Genomic DNA, 19,434 nt, shown 5'->3' with positions numbered 1-19,434 from the left:
GGAAAAGTTAATATTGGTAATTAAAGATCACATTCTAAGGATTATTTCTGCGTTTGATTTCTTAAAATATTCCCATCCAAACCCAATTAACGGAGGTGGAAGCATTACTTTTCATTCAACCCTCGTATGTACCACATCTAAGTGCAGTAGAGCCGTGTGACGGGATAAATTGTATTTCGAGGGGAGGTAGGTCACCGGATTGTCTTCATGCACTTCCGTCCTTCATAGGTCTGCAGACTGAAGGTCGACCAGATGATTCCCCACTTTGTCTATCCCACTATGTCACAAGAAGAAACAACAGGGTGTTTGACAAAGTTATATGGGTCCACCACAACGTGCCTTATGAATCACTGGCGATGCAGTGGGTAGCCATATCCGGGGAGTGTTTATTTTGCACAAATGCGGTAACACTACATGGAATTCAGATGTTGTTGTTGTTGTGGTCTTCAGTGCGAAGGCTGGTTTGATGCAGCTCTCTATGATACTATGTCATGTGCAAGCCTCTTCATCTCCGAGTAACTACTACAACCCACATCCCTCTGAATCTGTTTACTGTATTCATCTCTTGGTCTCCCTCTACGATCTTTACCCCACACGCTTCCCTCCACTACTAAACTGATGATCCCTTCATGTCTCAGAATGTGTTCTACTAACCGATCCCCTGTTTTGGTCCCCAATTCTATTCATTACCTCCTCATTAGTTATATGATCTACCCATCTAATCTTCAGAATTCCTCTGTAGCACCACATTTCAAAAGGTTCTATTTTCTTGTTGTCTAAACTATTTATCGTCCATGTTTCACTTCCATACATGGCTACACTTCATACAGATACTTTGAGAAAGGACTTCCTGACACTTACATGAGTACTCGTCTCAACAAATTTCTCTTCGTCAGAAACTCTTTCCTTGCCATTCCCAGTCTGCATTTTATATGCAGATATCAGTTACTCGTAAGATTAACGCAGGTAATGTGTATGAACATAATCTACGTGAATGTCTGCACACTATTCTACACTGCTAGGGGAGAAATTGATGAGCCGGCCGTTGTGGCCGAGCGGTTCTAGGCGCTTCAGTCCGGAACTGTGCTGCTGCTATGGTCGCAGGTTCGAATCCTGCCTCGGGCATGGATGTGTGTGATGTCTTTAGGTTAGTTAGGTTTAAGTAGTTCTAAGTTTGGGGATTGATGACCTCAGATGTTAAGTCCCATAGTGCTTAGAGCCTTCTGAACCATTTTTGAGAAATTGATTCTTAGTTATGCCGTACGGCAGGTGTAGTGTTCTTCCAGGGAAGACAATTTCTTCCATCATGAGCGCCTTACGGACAGGGTATAGCCCACCAACATTTCCTGCCCAGTTCTCTCATGTGAGTAGACAAAATTTTTTCAGTGATCTCTTGTTTGTATGGTGGAGTTATTTTCAGTTTATTGAGCCCTCATTTGCAGTTGTGCCCTGAAGCTTTAATTGTTTCCCTCTGTAACATAAGTAGGCCACGTGGGTGTTATAGAAATTCAGATAATTCAGCATAGGTTAATCAATACATTACGGCAGATTACTGTAGTAGACTTAAACATGAACAGTCGCATTCCATCAGATATATTCACATCCACCTTGGAAGACACACTGTGAATCTGTGGTAAGCGCCTCCACTAAGTGCAGCCCACTCAAGTGCGAGCAGTTCATGAATGGAAAAGATTTATGCAGTCTGTAGTACCACAATGAATGGTGAGAACTGTGCAGGACTTTTTATTAATTCATTAATTTACCAGCAAGTGACTAAAATATAATTAGACAGCTTCACTAAACACTGTCAACTATAGACAGCAGCGAGGTTCCACATTTACTAATCCAATCCTTTTCCCATCAACACTAATACAGAAAATGTCACAAACAAATTAAATATATAGGGCATTATTTTATACAATATCTCACTTAATAACTGTTAATAAGCACTCACTTAATAAACTGAAAATAATTCCACTATATGAATACGAGCTCAGTAAAGTTATTTTGTCTACTCGCTTAGGGGAACAGGACAGGAAATCCTGGGCAGGTGTAGTCCCTAAACTAAAAGTGAGCAACGCATCTGGTGCCTTCCTGGGACGAACACTACAACTGCCGTACAGATGACTAAGAATCAATTTGTCCTCTAGCAGTGTTGAACAGTGTGCAAAGATTTACGTAGCTTCTGTCCATATCCATGACCTGCATTAATGTCATTAGTAACTCGCATCAGTTTTCCACGTAGTATTAACGCATTTATGCAAAATAAACTCCACGGGTGTGTCTGCGCACTGCATCGCAGTGATTCATAAAGCACCCTGTGGTGGACCCATATAACTTTCTGAAACGTCCTGTTGTTTCTTCTTGTGACGTAGTGGGATAGATAGAGTGGGGAATCACCTGGTCAGCCTTCAGTTTGCAGACCTATGAAGGACGGAAATACATGAACACAATGTGATGACCTACATTCCCTAGTACCTTTACGCCACACATCTCTTCCGTCCACTCTGTTACACCTCCGGAACACAATTTCTCCCTTAATACCGCTCTACTGCACTTATACGTGGTACATACGTTTAATATTTGTTTTTAACCCCATTCATTTAAAGATAAACGTTAATTTTATATTGCTAGAACAATATTTTTTAATAACTGCGATTTTTCCATCCTCTTAATGCGGAAAAAATTAGCCCAAGAGAAAAACTGAATAGGGGCCTTTTTTGTAGGAACTTCAATTTAGTTTAATTTTGTACTGGTACACATTTTCGCCAGAAGCCGCGATTTTTGAGTTATTCGATAACAGCAAAAATAGACCTTTAAACCCACTCGTACTCCAACGCTCACACCCCTGCGCTCAGGATTTTTAGTATGTTGTTCAAGACAGTCCCTCAAGCAATGTGCAAAAATTTGCGGCTACCCGACTTTTTCCCCTAATCGATCTTTCTTGGTCTCCGTTGACTGAGCTATTATTTAAACTTCGTAAGTAGATCTTTGGAGGTAGTTGAAATCTATGTTCAAGAGTCACTTACTTCAAGATTTAAGCATTTTCTTGTCGGCTCCTCCGCGAGTCAAGCAAACCTGCGTCCATTCATGCTGTCCCTCTTTAAATACGTTCAGTACCTCCTGCTAGTACAGTTTGGCTTGTGTCCCACACGCTTAAGCAGTCCTCTAAGATGAGACGTACGGTTTTATTTTTTACCTGAATGCATTTTCCGTGTACGCTACCAACGAACCGAAGTCTACTACCCTCTTCACCTACGATTGTGTCTATGTGACCATTCTACTGCATATTCTCACAAATTGTTACAGCAACATATTTGTATGAGATGAGTGATTCCAAATGTGTTTAATTGATACTATAGTCAAAGGATACTATATTTTGTAAAATGCCTCAATTTAACAGTTCCGAACGTTTGAAGCAAGCTGTCAGTGTTTACTCCACAGTGAAATCTTATCAAAATCTGACTGAATATTTAGCTCTTTTTTCATATTGCACTTCATTATAGATAACTGCATCATCTGCGAAAATTCCGAGTTTATTGTTAATGTTATCTGCCAGGTCATTAATATAAAATATGAATAGCAAAGCTCCGAACGCACTTCCCGGGGGAACGCTTGAAATTACAACTACAGCTGTCGATGTCTATCCATCCAGGATAACATGTAGAGTCCTCCCTACCAATAAATCACATATTTTATTTCATACAACACATGACGGTACTTCCTCTGATAAGCGTTGGTGCGGTACTGAGACAAATGCTTGTCGCAAATAAACAACACGGCAATCTCCTCGTTATTTTGAGCCATCACTTTCAGGGTGTCACATAAAAAATGTACGGATTGAGTTTCAAATGACTGAAGTTTACAAAAGCCATCACGGTTGACATGAACGTGGTCATTCTATTCGGGATACGGTACTAAATAACTACTCAGTCAGTGGCTCTGCCTTCAACTCATTTGTACATACTGGCTCTCTGGCAAATCCTGCATGTCGTACGAAGAGAGGGTATCATCTTTTGTAGTGTTTTGGAAAAGTTACTTGCGAAAATTTGTGGGGCGTTCTTTCCTATCTTGAGGACTTAATCTTGGATTTAAGGATTTCCTGTTGCCACAGATGTGTGTTTGGATACCTGAATTTCTTGTGTAAGTCATCTTCAAGCGGTAATTGTGAATTAACTTATAAATACAAGGGCACTTTTCTTATCCCATAGGTAGCATGTTTCTTACTTCCAGTGAAGAGACTTCTCAGGCGTACGTGGAATCTGAAGTTTGATGAAGTCTGCAAAAGACTGATCGAATAATCCGGCAGAAATATAGGGAGAGGGATCGCCCCACCTATATCCGTAGTTGTCCATGCGTTGGTTTGAGTAGATTTAGGACTACTACGAAAAACCAAAATCATAGTATGGATTGGAATTTTAACAATGATAAAGTGTCGTAAGTGCAACCGAGGAAAAGAGTTATATGTTTACTATAATAGAGGCACGTACTTTTTTAGTTTTTGCTTATGAATTATTTTACAGTTCAACGATTTAGATAATTGTGGGCCGTTTTGTATAACAACATGCTACATACAAACACGTCATACTTCTTTGCAGTTACTCTATGTAGTACATTTCGAGATCTGAAACTTCATGTTTAGCTGCATTTTCTTGCGTGTTCTGGTTTAGTGGTTACTTGTGCGATGTTTCTATCGTGTATTGGTGATAGACACCTGAAATTAGCGAAGACAAATCAGAAAATTACCATTGACAACTTATATCAGTTAAATTCTAAATTAGAATGAACGCTTGTTTTCTCTCTAGAGGATAAGAGACAAACTAAATGTCAGCGGAAATATTTACTTGAAAGCAATGCTGAACATAAAATAGAATCGCTCTCAGGAGGAAAATTTAGGAAAACTATTGTATCTTATGCATGTTGTATAGACAAGACAGGTCTTTGTTTATAAGGACAATAAAGTCTGTGTGCTTTTACATTACAGTGTACATTTATTTTTAACTGGGATTTAAGCAATCTGCTACCTCGTGGCTTTGCTAATCAGGAAGATTAATACAGTCTGACTAATGAAACTTATTTTTGACATTACACTTAGACTAGGATTCCGTCATCTCAATGGTAACACAAGCTCTGTTCAGAAACGCTGTGAAGTGAAGATGCTCAGTAACATAAATGTATGTGCTTCCTATCCAACCGATGTCGAATAGCTGTCTATCTAAACTTCATGCGACGTATCGTTTTCCCCTTTAGTACGAGTATTTCATTCGTTTACATTCACCTTCTCTTAATGCTTATCATCAAATATTGCCAATAACATCGCTCAAATAATCACTAAACCAGAACAATAAACTGATTTCTGCGTACAGAGATGAGATATTACGTGTTTGCAACGAGCCGCATGAAATTGATGCGATAAATTGTGATTGAGTATAGCGCAAAATTTGTTTTGTGCACTGTGTGACGTAACAACAGCAGAAAGTAGATAAACTTTTACTTTCAAAAACTATAGAGTAATGTTTTGCGCTGCAGCTTCTTCGAATGATACAAAGTAAGTTTAACATAAATTTCATGGTTGTGATGCGTGCATGAAATACTTTATCAGTATTTATGCTAAATAAATTAATATAAAAGTTTTGGGAAAGCTTAATGAAATTTTCTTTCCACTGCCGAGGTCGCAGAAGTTAGGGTACTGGTCTCGCATGCGGGAGGAACGGGGTCCGGATCCACGTCATGTCACCCAGATTTAAGCTTTCCGTGGTTTCGCTATCTTTTAAGGAGAATGGCGGGATAGTTGCTTTGAAATTGCACTGCATATTTTCTTCCCTTTACTGTGAGAGCCAAACTTATGCTCCGTCTCTAATGTCCTCCTCGTAGACGAGGCGTTAAAACATGGTCTCTCCTTTTCGTTTCTTTCTGCTAGGTGTACTCTACTACAAACAAAAATCACCAATGTCTCCACTTTACACTGTGCATCAGAATTAAATAACAGTTTTTTTTCTAAACCCGGTAATTGTTTCCCATTACGAAGCATAAGTTTTAAATTCGGCTCAAACGTGCCTACAACCTTCCTCTGTAATAGTTGCCTTGGGACGTCACCCACGGGCTCGACAACGCTTCGGAAAGTGATGTGATCACATGCAGAAAATGTGTCGCAACTCAGAATTTCATCTGAAGTGCAAGGCGGGATATTTTTGTCACCAAATTGCACTACAACTGTACACAACGCCACCGTGGACATATCACACGATGGGAAGGTCATCGCATCCCCTCTTACCCACATTTCACTCCTTCCTTTGAACGCTTCTGCGACGGAGGTCATAACGGTGACACCAGCCCCGAAATCACACGGTTTTCTTATGTGTGGTCAAGGAAAATATTTAAGACATACTGCATAAAGCGCGTCAATGAAATCACCCCTTCCCCTGGGGTGTTGGCTGCTGCACGGATGGCCGGTGTGGCCGAGCGGTTCTAGGCGCTTCAGTCTGGAACCGGGCGACCGCTGCGGTCGCAGGTTCGAATTCTGCCTCGGGCATGGATGTGTGTGATGTTCTTAGGTTAGTTAGGTTTAAGTAGTTCTAAGTTCTAGGGGATTGATGACCTCAGACGTTGTACCATAGCGCTAAGAGCCATTTGAACCATTTGAACTGCTGCACAATTCGCGATCGAAAACGACAGTTCTCTTCGATGGGTAACATAAAGACGTCCTTTTTACAACATTTGAAGCTGCTGACATCCCTGGACTTTCAAACCCTCTCTAAGGACATTGTGGAGCTGTATCCCCATTGAATGTGATCGTGCTCTTTTGGAGCGCGGCGCGACAACAATTTTGGCTCTCGTATACAGGATGGATCCAACAAGCGACCGTTCAAAACCATTCGAGAAATTTGAACGTGATCTGAAGCAGCACAGGGTGTTACGCTGTTTTAGCCCTCCTATCTCACTCCCTCCTGTAGCGTTATCACGGAGGGGTGCAACATTGCCACATGCTTGAATACAGCGGCAAACGGCCCCTCTGAGAACCCCCAGTTTGGCAATACCCTCGGTGGCAAACGGTCACATCTACTGAAAATTTTAAAAATGTGCCTTTACAGAGAAGACCTGCTAAGTAGTCCTAGACATCTGCAGGCAGACAAATGGCATCGAAGAGGTGACAAGTGGTTTCATTGACGACCTTTATGTGAGCGGTGGCGTTTCTGAAATCTTTTCTTCGGCCATACATAACAGCATCGCGTGACTTCAGTGCTGACGTTGCCTTTCTAACCTCCATCGCAGAGGCGTCAAAAGAAGAGGCGAAATGTGGATAAGAAGGGATTCGATGACCTTCCCATTGTGTGACACGTCCACAGTGGTGATGGGCAGAATTGTGATGAAATTTGGTGCCAATGTGACATCATTAACCCACATTAAACGTCACATTAATTTCTGAACTGAGGCCTTTTTCTCATATGTCGACACATTGCTGTTTGAAGCGTCGAGCCCGAGAGTGAAGTAGCAGGGCTCCATGCTTTTGCAACTTTACGGAGGAAGGTTGTAGGCACCTTTGAGACAAACTTCAAAGCTCTCCGTCGCTATGGAAGGCAATTACGGGGTTTCAAAGAAGTGATCCTTTAATTCTGTTGTGCGGTGTAAATTCTGCTAATTTAGAAAAAGTGTGAAAAACATTTCTGTAGCTGTGTGTAACTGCTCGATAAAAGTAACTGTCATACACGTCTGTGACTGTAAAGATTGTTTAATCGTCAAAGGCAGAATGAATCACGTTGTACCACAGTTCTGGATAGGATCACTGGTCAAAACAGTTAGGAGACTGTTGAATAAATTCTGGTACTACCTGTTATTCGGGCAGCTTGAAGTATATCTGCTCATTATTAACCGCGAGGGTAGCCGCTCAGTCTAGGGCGCCTCGTGGGAGGTTCGAGTCCTCCCTCGGGCATTGATGTATGTGAGTTGTTCTTAGCGTAAGTTAGTTTAAATTAGATTGTGTAGTGTGTAGGCCTAGGGACCGATGACCTCAGCAGTTTGGTCCCATAGTAACTTACCACAAATTTCCCATTTTATTGCTCGTTATTACTGCAGTCATAGATAAGTCATTCTGGTCACCTGGACACGTACCTGGCGAGTTCTGGACCTCTATGAATAATCGGTGCGAGCCGCTAATATTTACTCAATACTAATAGTGTAGTTTTTCGCTATAAGACGTATAGCGACCAAGTGGTGGAATAGGGGTTGAGTAATCACTCTAGAAAGTAGTAAATACAGTTGTTGGGTTGCAAAGCGTAATTTCACGGCTGTCCACTCTTTTTCAGACACCTGGGGGGTATTAGAGGAAAACAAGTATAAAGTCATCCAAAAAGACTACAGTCGAAGATCACTGTTTCACCTTTCTCATAGTCTGTTGAAGCGGACGGCAGGTGCAAAGCAAATACATCGGGTCATCGTCAAGGGGCCGCAAAGCACGAAGTCATCTGTTATGAGCGCGTTAATCACGCGACAAAATCATTTCGGAAAATATTCGACGTAATAACGTTTTAGGTAAGTGCACACCAAACGCAGTCATGTTTTGTCCACATACTTGTCACTACTTGCTGTTAACACCAGCAGTCTATGCTCTTATACAGCGTTACTGATAAGTTCCTCATAGGTTTCAGAAGATCACTGCGTGAAATCTGCAAGACGTACTGAAAACAGAAATCGGAGGACACAGCATCTCTCGATGTTGGTAACTCACATTATAGATGATCAATATGGGCGCCGTTCGTGATACGGCAAACGTTAACAGAAGGGCGTGGCAGCAGAGTTCTTTGGAAATCTGTTAATTAGGTTACCTGTCTGCCGGCGCAAACTGAGACGATCCGACAGTAAGGAGCGGATGATATGTCTACGGCTCTACATGGTCTGACACGCCTGCCTCTTAGGGCAACCGTACCATGGCGCGTATTACGGATGGAAACTTGGAGAGCTGTGTTATTCACTGAAGTATGTAATTTTTCTGTATGTCTTGTTGTTCTTGTGCTGTTGACGTATGAAAGCCTGGAGGTACTTATGGGGAACCCTGTTCTTGGAGAGACTGTGAACATCGAAATATTGTGAAAACGAATAGATGTTGCGGACAAAAATTGGCATCATTTAACTACCGATCTCCTTATCATCCGAGACGGCTTTCTGACAGTTCAGTGGTATAAATCTTCCGGCCTTTCGTTTTGCCGTTTGCTGATGCCACTATCGCTTTTTCGTTTTGATAAGCGACATACCCTAATCCCACGGGACTCGTTTGGTAGACACCATGATACAAGGGGTGGATGAACTCTAATACTATTGTCAGTGTGCTCCCCGAACCCGAACTTGTCTGGGCCTCTTATTGCAGCTAAGAAAGATACCTTCCTAAACTGTTCCACATTTCGAGTTCGCTCTTCTCAAGGAGTGGAAAATTGCCCTTCGGAAACTTATTAATAATTTCATTGGATCTATTCTACGCAAATCGAAATCAATGTTGGCCTTTTGCTGTGATATTCTGCATTAAAGTGAGAATAACTACAGTTGATTTGGCTCATCACAAGTTATTTCAATAGTGAATAAATGTTTCTCTCTATTCTTGAGATATATCAATTTGAACTTCAGAACACATTCATATCTCAGTGCAATATACAGGGTGTTTCAAAAAGATTAGTCCGATTTTACAAGACTATACATTCTGCGCGAAAAAAGATAAAAATTTAGGGTGAATTTCAATTTACGCATAGGACTACTAAGTTTGCACTTTCAAAAGAACCATGCGATTTTACAGGTTGCATACTTTACATATGTGCACGTGCAACCTCGGAATATTTTGCACAGTTACGTTTGGAATCAAAGTTTTAATTTATCTTCCACAAATATTAAACGAGCCGAAACTTCCTGGCAGATTAAAACTGTGTGCCCGACCGAGACTCGAACTCGGGACCTTTCCCTTTCGCGGGCAAGTGCTCTACCAACTGAGCTACCGAAGCACGACTCACGCCCGGTACTCACAGCTTTACTTCTGCCAGTATCCGTCTCCTACCTTCCAAACTTTACAGAAGCTCTTCTGCGAACCTTGCAGAACTAGCACTCCTGAAAGAAAGGATACTGCGGAGACATAGCTTAGCCACAGCCTGGGGGATGTTTCCAGAATGAGATTTTCACTCTGCAGCGGAGTGTGCGCTGATATGAAACTTCCTGGCAGATTAAAACTGTGTGCCCGACCGAGACTCGAACTCGGGACCTTTGCCTTTCGCGGGCAAGTGCTCTACCAACTGAGCTACCGAAGCACGACTCACGTCCGGTACTCACAGCTTTACTTCTGCCAGTATCCGTCTCCTACCGGATACATGATAAACAGCGGAAGATGGTTAAACGATTCCCATACTTTTGTGAGCTTGTCCGGAAATACTGCATTCACAGCTAGTGCTACGCAACACTCTAAATTGTAGGAAGACACATATACGGAGTATGTCCACATTCCAAAAAAAAAAAAAAAAACCACATACTGTGTTGCCATGCGATTGTGGAGGCAAAAAAAAAAAAAAAAAAAAAAAAAAAAAAACATACTGTGTTGCCATGCGATTGTGGAGGCTAATTGTGCAATGTGAGATCCGTACATCTTTTAGGCTGTACAAGATGCAGTGCTATACTCTCTACGAAAATTACACCGCACGGTTGTAGCTGAATTGCACCTGTTGGAACAGAGCCAGTAAAAATCCCTTTGTTGCTGCGTTTTGCACCGCACAGTTGTAGCTGAATTGCACCTGTTGAAACAGAGACCGTAAAACGGGTTTTGTTGCTGCGTTAACGTCGTCTCGACACGAGACACCTTGGTTAATGAACGAGTGAGCGAACAAGTTGCACCCGGATGATCCCTGCTGGCAGTCACATCAATCTGCAACTTATAACAGCTTCAAGGGTTGCATAATTTGAAATTCACCCCTAATTTCTATCTTAAAAAAATGGCTCTGAGCACTATGGGACTTAACTTCTGAGGTCATCAGTCTCCTAGAACTTAGAACTACTTAAACCTAACTAACCTAAGGACATCACACACATCCATGCCCGAGGCAGGATTCGAACCTGCGACCGTAGCGGCCGCGCGGTTCCAGACTGTAACGCCTAGAATAGCTCGATCACCTCGGCCGGCTTTCTATCTTCATTGGCGTAGAATATACAGTCGTGTTAACTCGCATGCATCTTTTTCAAGCAACCTATACTCTTCTGATTATATCATACTCACAAGGGAACTGCGCCTACTCGCCATCACCGATTTACTGCAAATTTATGGTACATTCACGGCTTGGCCAGAAATGAAAGTGACAGAAGAGGGAACTCCAGGTGGCTAAGCGTTTAGGGAAAAGACAAACAAGTAGTACTTCTGGCGTGGATCGGGCGAGCTATCAACCATTTATGTTAGCGTGGATCCTAGGCAATGGTTGGCGCAGCGGAAAGAGTACAGGACACTAATCCGAGGGTCGTGGTGTCGAGTGCATTTGCGGACACTTTTTATTTTCAGTTTTTCCGTTACTTATGCTGAAAAATTATCCGAAAAAATATTTTATTTATTAATATTTTCTTAAAAGGCATGAAAAGGAAAGGTAAACGAAAATTTGGGACAGCAAACAAGTTTCCAAGAGTTACAGCATCCACAAACACTCTGCAAATAGATTTTCAGGAAAGAATTGAAAGGCGTGCACGACAGCTACGTATATAAAAGTAGCTGTTTTTATTATTTTACATTTGATGATTAAAACGTTCTGGCGTTACACTCGTCGATCTTGGTAAAACATGGGGAGCAGTAAATTTCTTTGCGTACTGCACACGTTATAAACGCCATATTTTTAGAATTACAGTGTTGCTTTGATGTATCTACAGAAAAACAAACTTGGTTTACATTCGTTAAAGGTTTTCTCTCATCGGACACTGCAGCGAACCACGATTAATGCTGCTCGAAGGTCAAGCTGAAACTGATGGAATACGAACTTCTGTATGCTTTAATTACGATATTTTCTTGGAAAGTTATTTGCAAAGTTCTCGTGGACGTTATAAGTACAGTCCTTTCTTGGAAATTTATATGCTACCCCATTTTTTCCATTGCCTTTCTTTTCATTCCTTTTATGAAAACAATAATAAATTCAATATGCTGAGTAGTAGTTCGGTTTATTTGCAGTGTAACTAACGCAAAAACTGAAAATAAAAAAGTATTCGCACAGGGACTCGATCCCACGACCCTCGAATTACTGTTCCGCACTGTTCCCGCTACGCCAGCCGCTGCCTGGAAACTAGGCTAACATAAATGGCTCGTGGCTCCCCCGATCTGTGCCAAAAATGCTACTTTTTTCTAAACGCTTGGCCATCTGAAACTCTCTTTTGTGTCACTTTCATTCCCGACCAAGCCCTGCAAATACCATAAAATTCGGACGAAATCGGTGATGACGAGTAGACGTGGTCCCCTTCTCAGTTAAAAGTTTCGCTTTACACAACTGCTCTGTTGCAGGTTCGAATCCTGCCTCGGGCATGGATGTGTGTGATGTCCTTGGGTTAGTTAGGTTTAAGTAGTTCTAAGTTCTAGGGGACTGATGACCTCAGAAGTTAAATCCCATAGTGCTCAGAGCCATTTGAACTGCTCTGTTGACCCGGTGGCAAAAATGTCCACAAGTGAGACAACGCCGCAGTGTTAGGTACCATCAGTGATAGGAGGATAGCGTGTAGCGTCTCGCCGACGACGAGATCATTACACACGGAGGACAAGCTCGGACTGAGGAAGGATGGGAAGAGGATTTGGAACCTTCCTTTTCGAAGGAAACATTCCACCATCTGTCTTAGAGAATGTCGAAAAACCATGGAAATCTTAAATCTGGATGGCCGGATGGGAACTGAACTCATATTTCCATGGACACTTGTACGATTTGCTAACCACTGCTCCACCCCGTTTGGAAGGTCCCATAAACACATTCCGCCGTAAACCATATCGAACCTTTCGACAAATAACAACCTCTGTACTTCTACTATTGCTGCCATTTGATTCAGGATAAGTGGTATTCACTAAATGGGGGTTTAGTGCCCCGTCTACGACGATGTGATCAGAGATGGAGTACAAGCTCGGACTGGACAAGAGTGGGACGAAGGAGCGCTATGATCTAACGTTCTGTCAGTGACCAGACAATTCAAGACGCAGCAAGTTTTAGAGTGGAAAATAATGGGAAAAAATATCGGGCGTACCGGTTTTGAAGAAAAAATCCCAATATACTCATTAACTTATTTAAGGAAACGAAGGAAGCCTGCATCTGGTTGGCCGCAATAGGACCAGAAGAGAATTTAAACACTGCACCTCCCTACTGTGAGACAGATGTTTTAACCACTTTGTTACCTTTCTCGATATGAAGGACCAGTTGTTTGAGTACCGTTCCTGGACAGAGAGCCATCCTAAACGTATTAATGAATATCCTTTGTACTGTTGAGAGGCAAAGGCTCGTCTTTTTCATCCAAGGTGTTGGAGCTCACTTCTCGAAAATGAAGATCTGATCAAAATTTCGGCTTACTGTGTTTAGATGTTGGAGGCTTTTCTAGCATTTGCAGCTGCACAATTATTGACTGTCTTTCAATGTTTTATTTCGAGAGGGTGGTGCGAAATGTCACGATGAAAAGTAATGAATGGCAGATGTATGAGTATGTTTGGTAATAATTTCGTCTCAACATTCGAAAAATGTTTGATATCTTGCTTCTTGACCAAGTTCACCAGTTCACTATCCACTGGCCACACTGTTTTGGGGAGAACACTAAGTAACCATGAAATTTGTAACCGCTCTTGCGCAGGCCCCAGAAATGACACACTGGAGAAAAAATAGACTTACAGTCTTGAGAAGGACACTTCACATCACATATGATATTGCAGTGCCTGTGCATGCATGTCCGAAGAAACAGGCACTGCGGCGACTACAGCCATTATGAAATAACATGAAATGTATTCGCATTCGCGAATATGAACAACCATTAGCTGAATAATGGAATGACCACAATGACAATTTTTACCAGACCGGGACTCGAATCCGAATTTACCGGAGGAGGAGATTAGTGTTTAACGTCCCGTCGACAACGAGGTCATTAGTGACGGAGCACAAGCTCGGATTAAGGAAGGATTGGAAAGGAAATCGACGGTGCCCTTTCAAAGGAACCATCCCAGCATTTGCCTGAAACGATTTAGAGAAATCACGGAAAATCTAAATCAGGATGGCCGGATACGGGTTTGAACCGTCGTCCTCCCGAATACGAGTGCAGTGTGCTAACCACTGCGTCACCTCGCTCGGTAGCGAATTTCCCGCTTAGCCCGAGTGGTAGCCTATCGATTCGGCTATACAAGCACGACTCATGGCCAGACACTAACTTCCATATGTCGTCAACCATGTGGCTATAACCTGCGCTCGTACATTCTGTATACGTATTCCCATACAGGGGAAACATTTTAACTGATAGTCGCTTGTCCGGTGTCAACGATAATGCAGTGCGTTTGTTGTTCAGACGTACGATACGAAGTTCCTTCAGACATGCATGTAGCAGCCGCAGTGCCTGTTCCTTTGGACATGCGTGCCTGTCTCAAGGAACTTTGCATCGTACTTCTGAACAACACATGCACTACAATATAGTATTTATCCGCCGACACCGGGTAAGTGACTTTCAATTAAAATGTCTCCTCTGTACTGGAATATGCATAACGAATGTACGAGTGGAGGTTGTAGACACATGGCTGACGACATATGGAAATTTGGTTCTGACCGTGAGTCGTGCTCGGATAGTCTAATGGTAAGGCGATCGCTCACGATAAGCAGGAAATATGTGTTCGAGTACCGATCTGACACAAATGTTCAATGTCGTCTTTCCATTACACAGCTGATGGTTGCTCACATTTTTGCAAATGCGAATATATTTAGCGTACTTCATACCACAGTCCATCAGTACTGACATAGTTTTCGGCGGTTCCGCTATATCTCTTAAAGCGAACACTGCGATAGTTTCTTCAAGACCACTGCGATGTACTCCTTCTGCTCTCTTCACTGGAACTGAGTCTTCCCCTGACCTCCAACATCCTCCCTGCTGAGAGGGATTTACGCTGTACTGAAGTTAAGAAATAAAAAAGACGAAAGTTCTTTCTAAATGTATTTGCTGTATGTAGCCTCGCACAGAAGTGAAACGTGGGGGAAAACAGCTTAGGAAATAGAACAATAGAAGCGTTTAAAATGTCGTTATTCAGCCGGCCGTTGTGGCCGAGCGGTTCTAGGCGCTTCAGTCCGGAACCGCGCGGCCACTACGGTCGCAGGTTCGAATCCTGCCTCGGGCATGGATGTGTGTGATGTCCTTAGGTTAGTTAGGTTTAAGTAGTTCTAAGTTCTAGGGGACTTATGACCTCAGATGTTAAGTCCCATAGTGCTCAGAGCCAATGTCGTCATTCAGAATAATGCTGACGTTTGGAGGGCTAGGTCTCATAACTAAATGTAACGGCACTGATTCGAATAAGAGAGAAAAGAAATTTGTGGCACGACTTAATGAACACTAGATTACTAGCCCCTCGTAAAATTTACGATTGCAGTTGGTATTTCTTCACGGTTCCAGACAATCTGGACACTTGAGAGTTGAGCAACACGTGCTCTTGAGTACATTCATGGCAAACATTGTTGTCAACAATGCCTGACACATTTATTGCCTGACTCCAACGGTTTGCTGACACTGATGCCTTTGTCGTAAATATTACAAGTGTTTAAAAATGGTGTGCCTCGTTTCTAATAATCGGGATCTTTGTTTTGTGGCTTAGGATTCATCTTAATGCATATTAGGTGAACTCTAAAAGATTCACAGTCAGAAGAGTGTTAGTTTATATCACACTGGTCGTCTTCAGTGCTAATCTCGTCTTTTGCTACTGAAATTAGCACAACATAGGCGGAGCTGAATTTGACTTTGACACTAACATATGGGATAAATCTCTTGAAGAAGGTGCTAAAGACACAGACAGTGCAGAATTGAATGAAGAGGAATATTTTCTTGACGAAGATAATGTTATGTGTACAGATGGCAGTGCTGTAGACCCAGACTTTGAAGCAGAAAATGAGCAGTAGGAGGATGAGTTGTTGGGTGACCGCGGAAGAAATTCCAGTCTAGTCTTGCTTGGATTGTAATAGTAGTGTCTAAAGCAGAAGACTTTCTACACAAACTATGTGTAAAATACTCTTAGAGTTGTAATAATGTGTAACTAGTGCATAAAATAAATAATGGCTCCTTTTCCAATAACATTTTGAGCTTTAAAATTGTCATTATAGGGTACGAGAATGGGCATTTTGTATTTTTTTTTTGTAACATTCAGTAAACAGGGACTATTTTGACCGATTTTCAGAGTTAAATGTGATTCTCACGACTATTTTTTAACTTCTATGATATTTATGCTAGCGAACATAGGGGCTTGTGCCAAAGAATTATATACTAATTAGTACAGTACATTTTCTAAAATGCAGAGGAAGTAATGGAAAAAATTGTAGGTGATCAACGTTAGCATGGATCTGGGGATGCACTGATCGGCCTGCACTTCACCAAAACCGTTAACTACCATTCCATTTGTGGTCGGTATTCCGGAAACACTTAAACTTCCTCATAATAGAAAATAACGTAGTACAGTACATAAATCAAACAGTATGATCCATCATAAAAATTATAAATTTAGTGAAAGGTACTGAGTACCACACACAAAGCTCCAAATTTAGTTGAACATAATACCTTACATTTCATTCATCTTTAACCTAAATCCTCGTTTCAGAACATCTGGTGCAGTTAGAACTAAGGTTATCCATTCTTCATTTACTGAGTCAATATCTGGCACTTGTAGGCAGGCAAACTTCATTCTTTATTTCCAGAGACATTTGATATTATATGTTATACCTGAAACACTGCCTGAACCACAACAGCTTGCAATTTGAGCAATCTGTGACAGACATTTGTTTTCCTTAGTTGTAGGCACATTAACAACTAAAAATTAGCCTTCATCTCTACATCGATGGTTAATGTTCGTATACCTTAGTTCCACAAGGTCATTGGCGTCAACACTGTTTAATAAATTGTGTATCTGTAATCCTGGGTAACAATGACCAGTGGTCATAGTAACCCCAAAACAGAGCAATCATTCACATGATCTCAGATATCGTAATATGCTGGCTGACATACATGTGAACAAAAAGCTAATCAGTGGTCTTTTTTGAGAATTTATCGAGTAACGTACATAATATAGTTGAAAACATTGATGGCTTTGTAATTAAATGATATCAGTGGATTTTGCACAATCACATTTTAATACACTTTTTCGTATACAATTATAAGTTGCAACACTTTCGACAGCTTTTGCGCAAGAAAATCAACACTACAAGATGCCATCGAGCGTATATTGATGGAACTTTACCACCAAACAGTATATACTAAATATCCAACTGAAAGACAGCAGAGCCGGCCGATGTGGTCGAGCGGTTCTAGGCGCTACAGTCTGGAACCGCGCGACCGCTACGGTCGCAGGTTCGAATCCTGCCTCAGGCATGGGTGTGTGTGATGTCCTTAGGTTAGTTAGGTTTAAGTAGTTCTAGGTTCTAGGGACTGATGACCTCAGAAGTTAAGTCCCATAGTGCTCAGAGCCATTTTTTTTAAAGCCAGCAGAGTCCTGTAAGATTTTTAGTGTATGAGTGGTCAAAGTAACTACTGAGCTCAAAGTATACCCGGTTTACGGTACCATTTGATATCTAATAATTGCAATTAACTAGTGCATAACCTATAAATTACAACTTCCTTTGAATAAAATTTGGAGAAGTAAAATTTCTGATGGTTTAGTAGGAATGTAACATTTTCCCTCCTTTAGTGCTCTAGGATTAAAAGTGAAGATCGGTAGATGGAATACGCTGAGGCACCATCAAGGCATCGTCAAATTAGTGATGGACGGAAGTGTAGCGGGTTAAAAATGGAGAGGGAGAACAAGGTATGACTATAGTAAGTAGGTGCAAATGGATGTAAGATGCAGTAGTTACTCACAAATGAAAAGACTTGCACCGAACAGACTGCCGTGAAGAGCTGCATCATATCAGCCATTGGAGTCGACACGGTAACATCACCACAAAAAAGGCACTTTCAACAGACACAGAGCTCGGAGAATTTATTTTGTACTGACGGGGGAATTACTGCAACCAGCAGCTGAAATATGAGGAATATTCACGGAAGCGACATTAGCAGTTGACTCTTCAAGTTTTCGCAGTGAAATTTCGTAACGCACATCTTGCCTTTCCTCCAGTGCTTTCGTACGTCACATTGTTCAGCATTTGTACAATAACCTTACCGTCGTCAAAAAAAAAAAAAAAATAGGTCGCTAAAGCGACACCCCTTCTACACATCCTATCACTCTGACGGAATCGAACGCATGCATATTCACGGTACGCGACAGGACTCCGAGCGCCCGATTCGTTGACACCGAACACAGCCGCCGTCTGCCGACAGATAGGAAGAAAGCTGGCACCTTGACCTCAGATTCTTGTCGAAGGGAAAGAGAAGGCAGGAAAGAGAGGCGGAAGCGGCTTCCGGCCTGCGGCTTGGCAGAGCGGGAGCGCTGACAAAAGCGCGCGGCGGGGTCCGCGACTCACCCGGCTCAGCAAGTAATCCATGATAGGCCGGCGTGCTGACTGACGCCGGACGCGCCGCTACACTCCGCCGCGTCGCTTATCTGTCGCAGTCACGTGCCAGCCGAGGCTGATTACGGCTCGCGCTAGTGCTGCCGCACAATTAGTCGCTTACCGCTGTGTTTACGCGCAACTCCGAGGGTACATTCACGCGGCCTCGCTTCTGCACTGCTGCCCATTACAACTACAAGACTAGGAAATATAGCAAATAACGAAATTTTACTCATTGTATGTACACGCTAAGGTCACAATTGTCATGGGATGCCTCCTAATATCATGTCGGACCCCCTTTTGCCCGGCGGAGTGCAGCAACTCGACGTCGCAAGGACTCAACAAGTCGTTGGAAATCCCCTGCAGAAATATTGAGCCGTGCAGCCTCTGTAGTCGTCCATAACTGCGAAAGTCTTGCCGGTGCAGGATTTTGTGCACGAACTGATCTCTCCATTATGTCCCGCAAATGTTCGATGGAATTCATGTCGGGCGATCTTTCTTTCTTTCTTTCTTTCTTTCTTTCACTTGCGCCTTGGTCGCGCAATGGCCGCAGGGTCGGCGTGGTCACAACGGATATGGCAAGGTTAATTTAAAGGGGTGGCCGGATGCCCTTCCTGCCGCCACCCCATACCCCCCAGAACGGAATCAGTGTACCCCAGCTGTCTGCGTCGAGTTTAAACCGTGAAATACACTCCTGGAAATGGAAAAAAGAACACATTGACACCGGTGTGTCAGACCCACCATACTTGCTCCG

The 19,434-nt window shown here is 42.4% G+C and overlaps 1 protein-coding gene across 3 annotated transcripts in view; it reads right to left on the bottom strand.

The window, feature by feature from the left end:
• LOC126299185 (UTP--glucose-1-phosphate uridylyltransferase-like) overlaps positions 1-19,434 on the bottom strand; it is a 299,153-nt gene that overhangs the window by 169,420 nt on the left and 110,299 nt on the right. Inside the window, exon 1 of one of the 3 annotated variants that reach the window (XM_049990960.1) lies at positions 18,654-18,748. The exons of 1 other annotated variant lie outside the window; for it this stretch is intronic. In XM_049990960.1, coding sequence (XP_049846917.1) covers positions 18,654-18,674 — 21 coding nt within the window. In that variant the 5' untranslated portion in view covers positions 18,675-18,748. Of the gene's footprint in view, positions 1-18,051; positions 18,749-19,434 lie in introns of those variants that run through there. One more of the 3 variants, XM_049990958.1, reaches the window with a different exon arrangement.

The sequence above is a fragment of the Schistocerca gregaria genome, chromosome X (genome assembly GCF_023897955.1).
Source record: "Schistocerca gregaria isolate iqSchGreg1 chromosome X, iqSchGreg1.2, whole genome shotgun sequence".
Taxonomy (NCBI): Eukaryota; Metazoa; Arthropoda; class Insecta; order Orthoptera; family Acrididae; genus Schistocerca; species Schistocerca gregaria.
The sequence above is the reverse complement of the archived record's forward strand: the minus strand, read 5'-3'. Positions and strand labels throughout refer to the sequence as shown.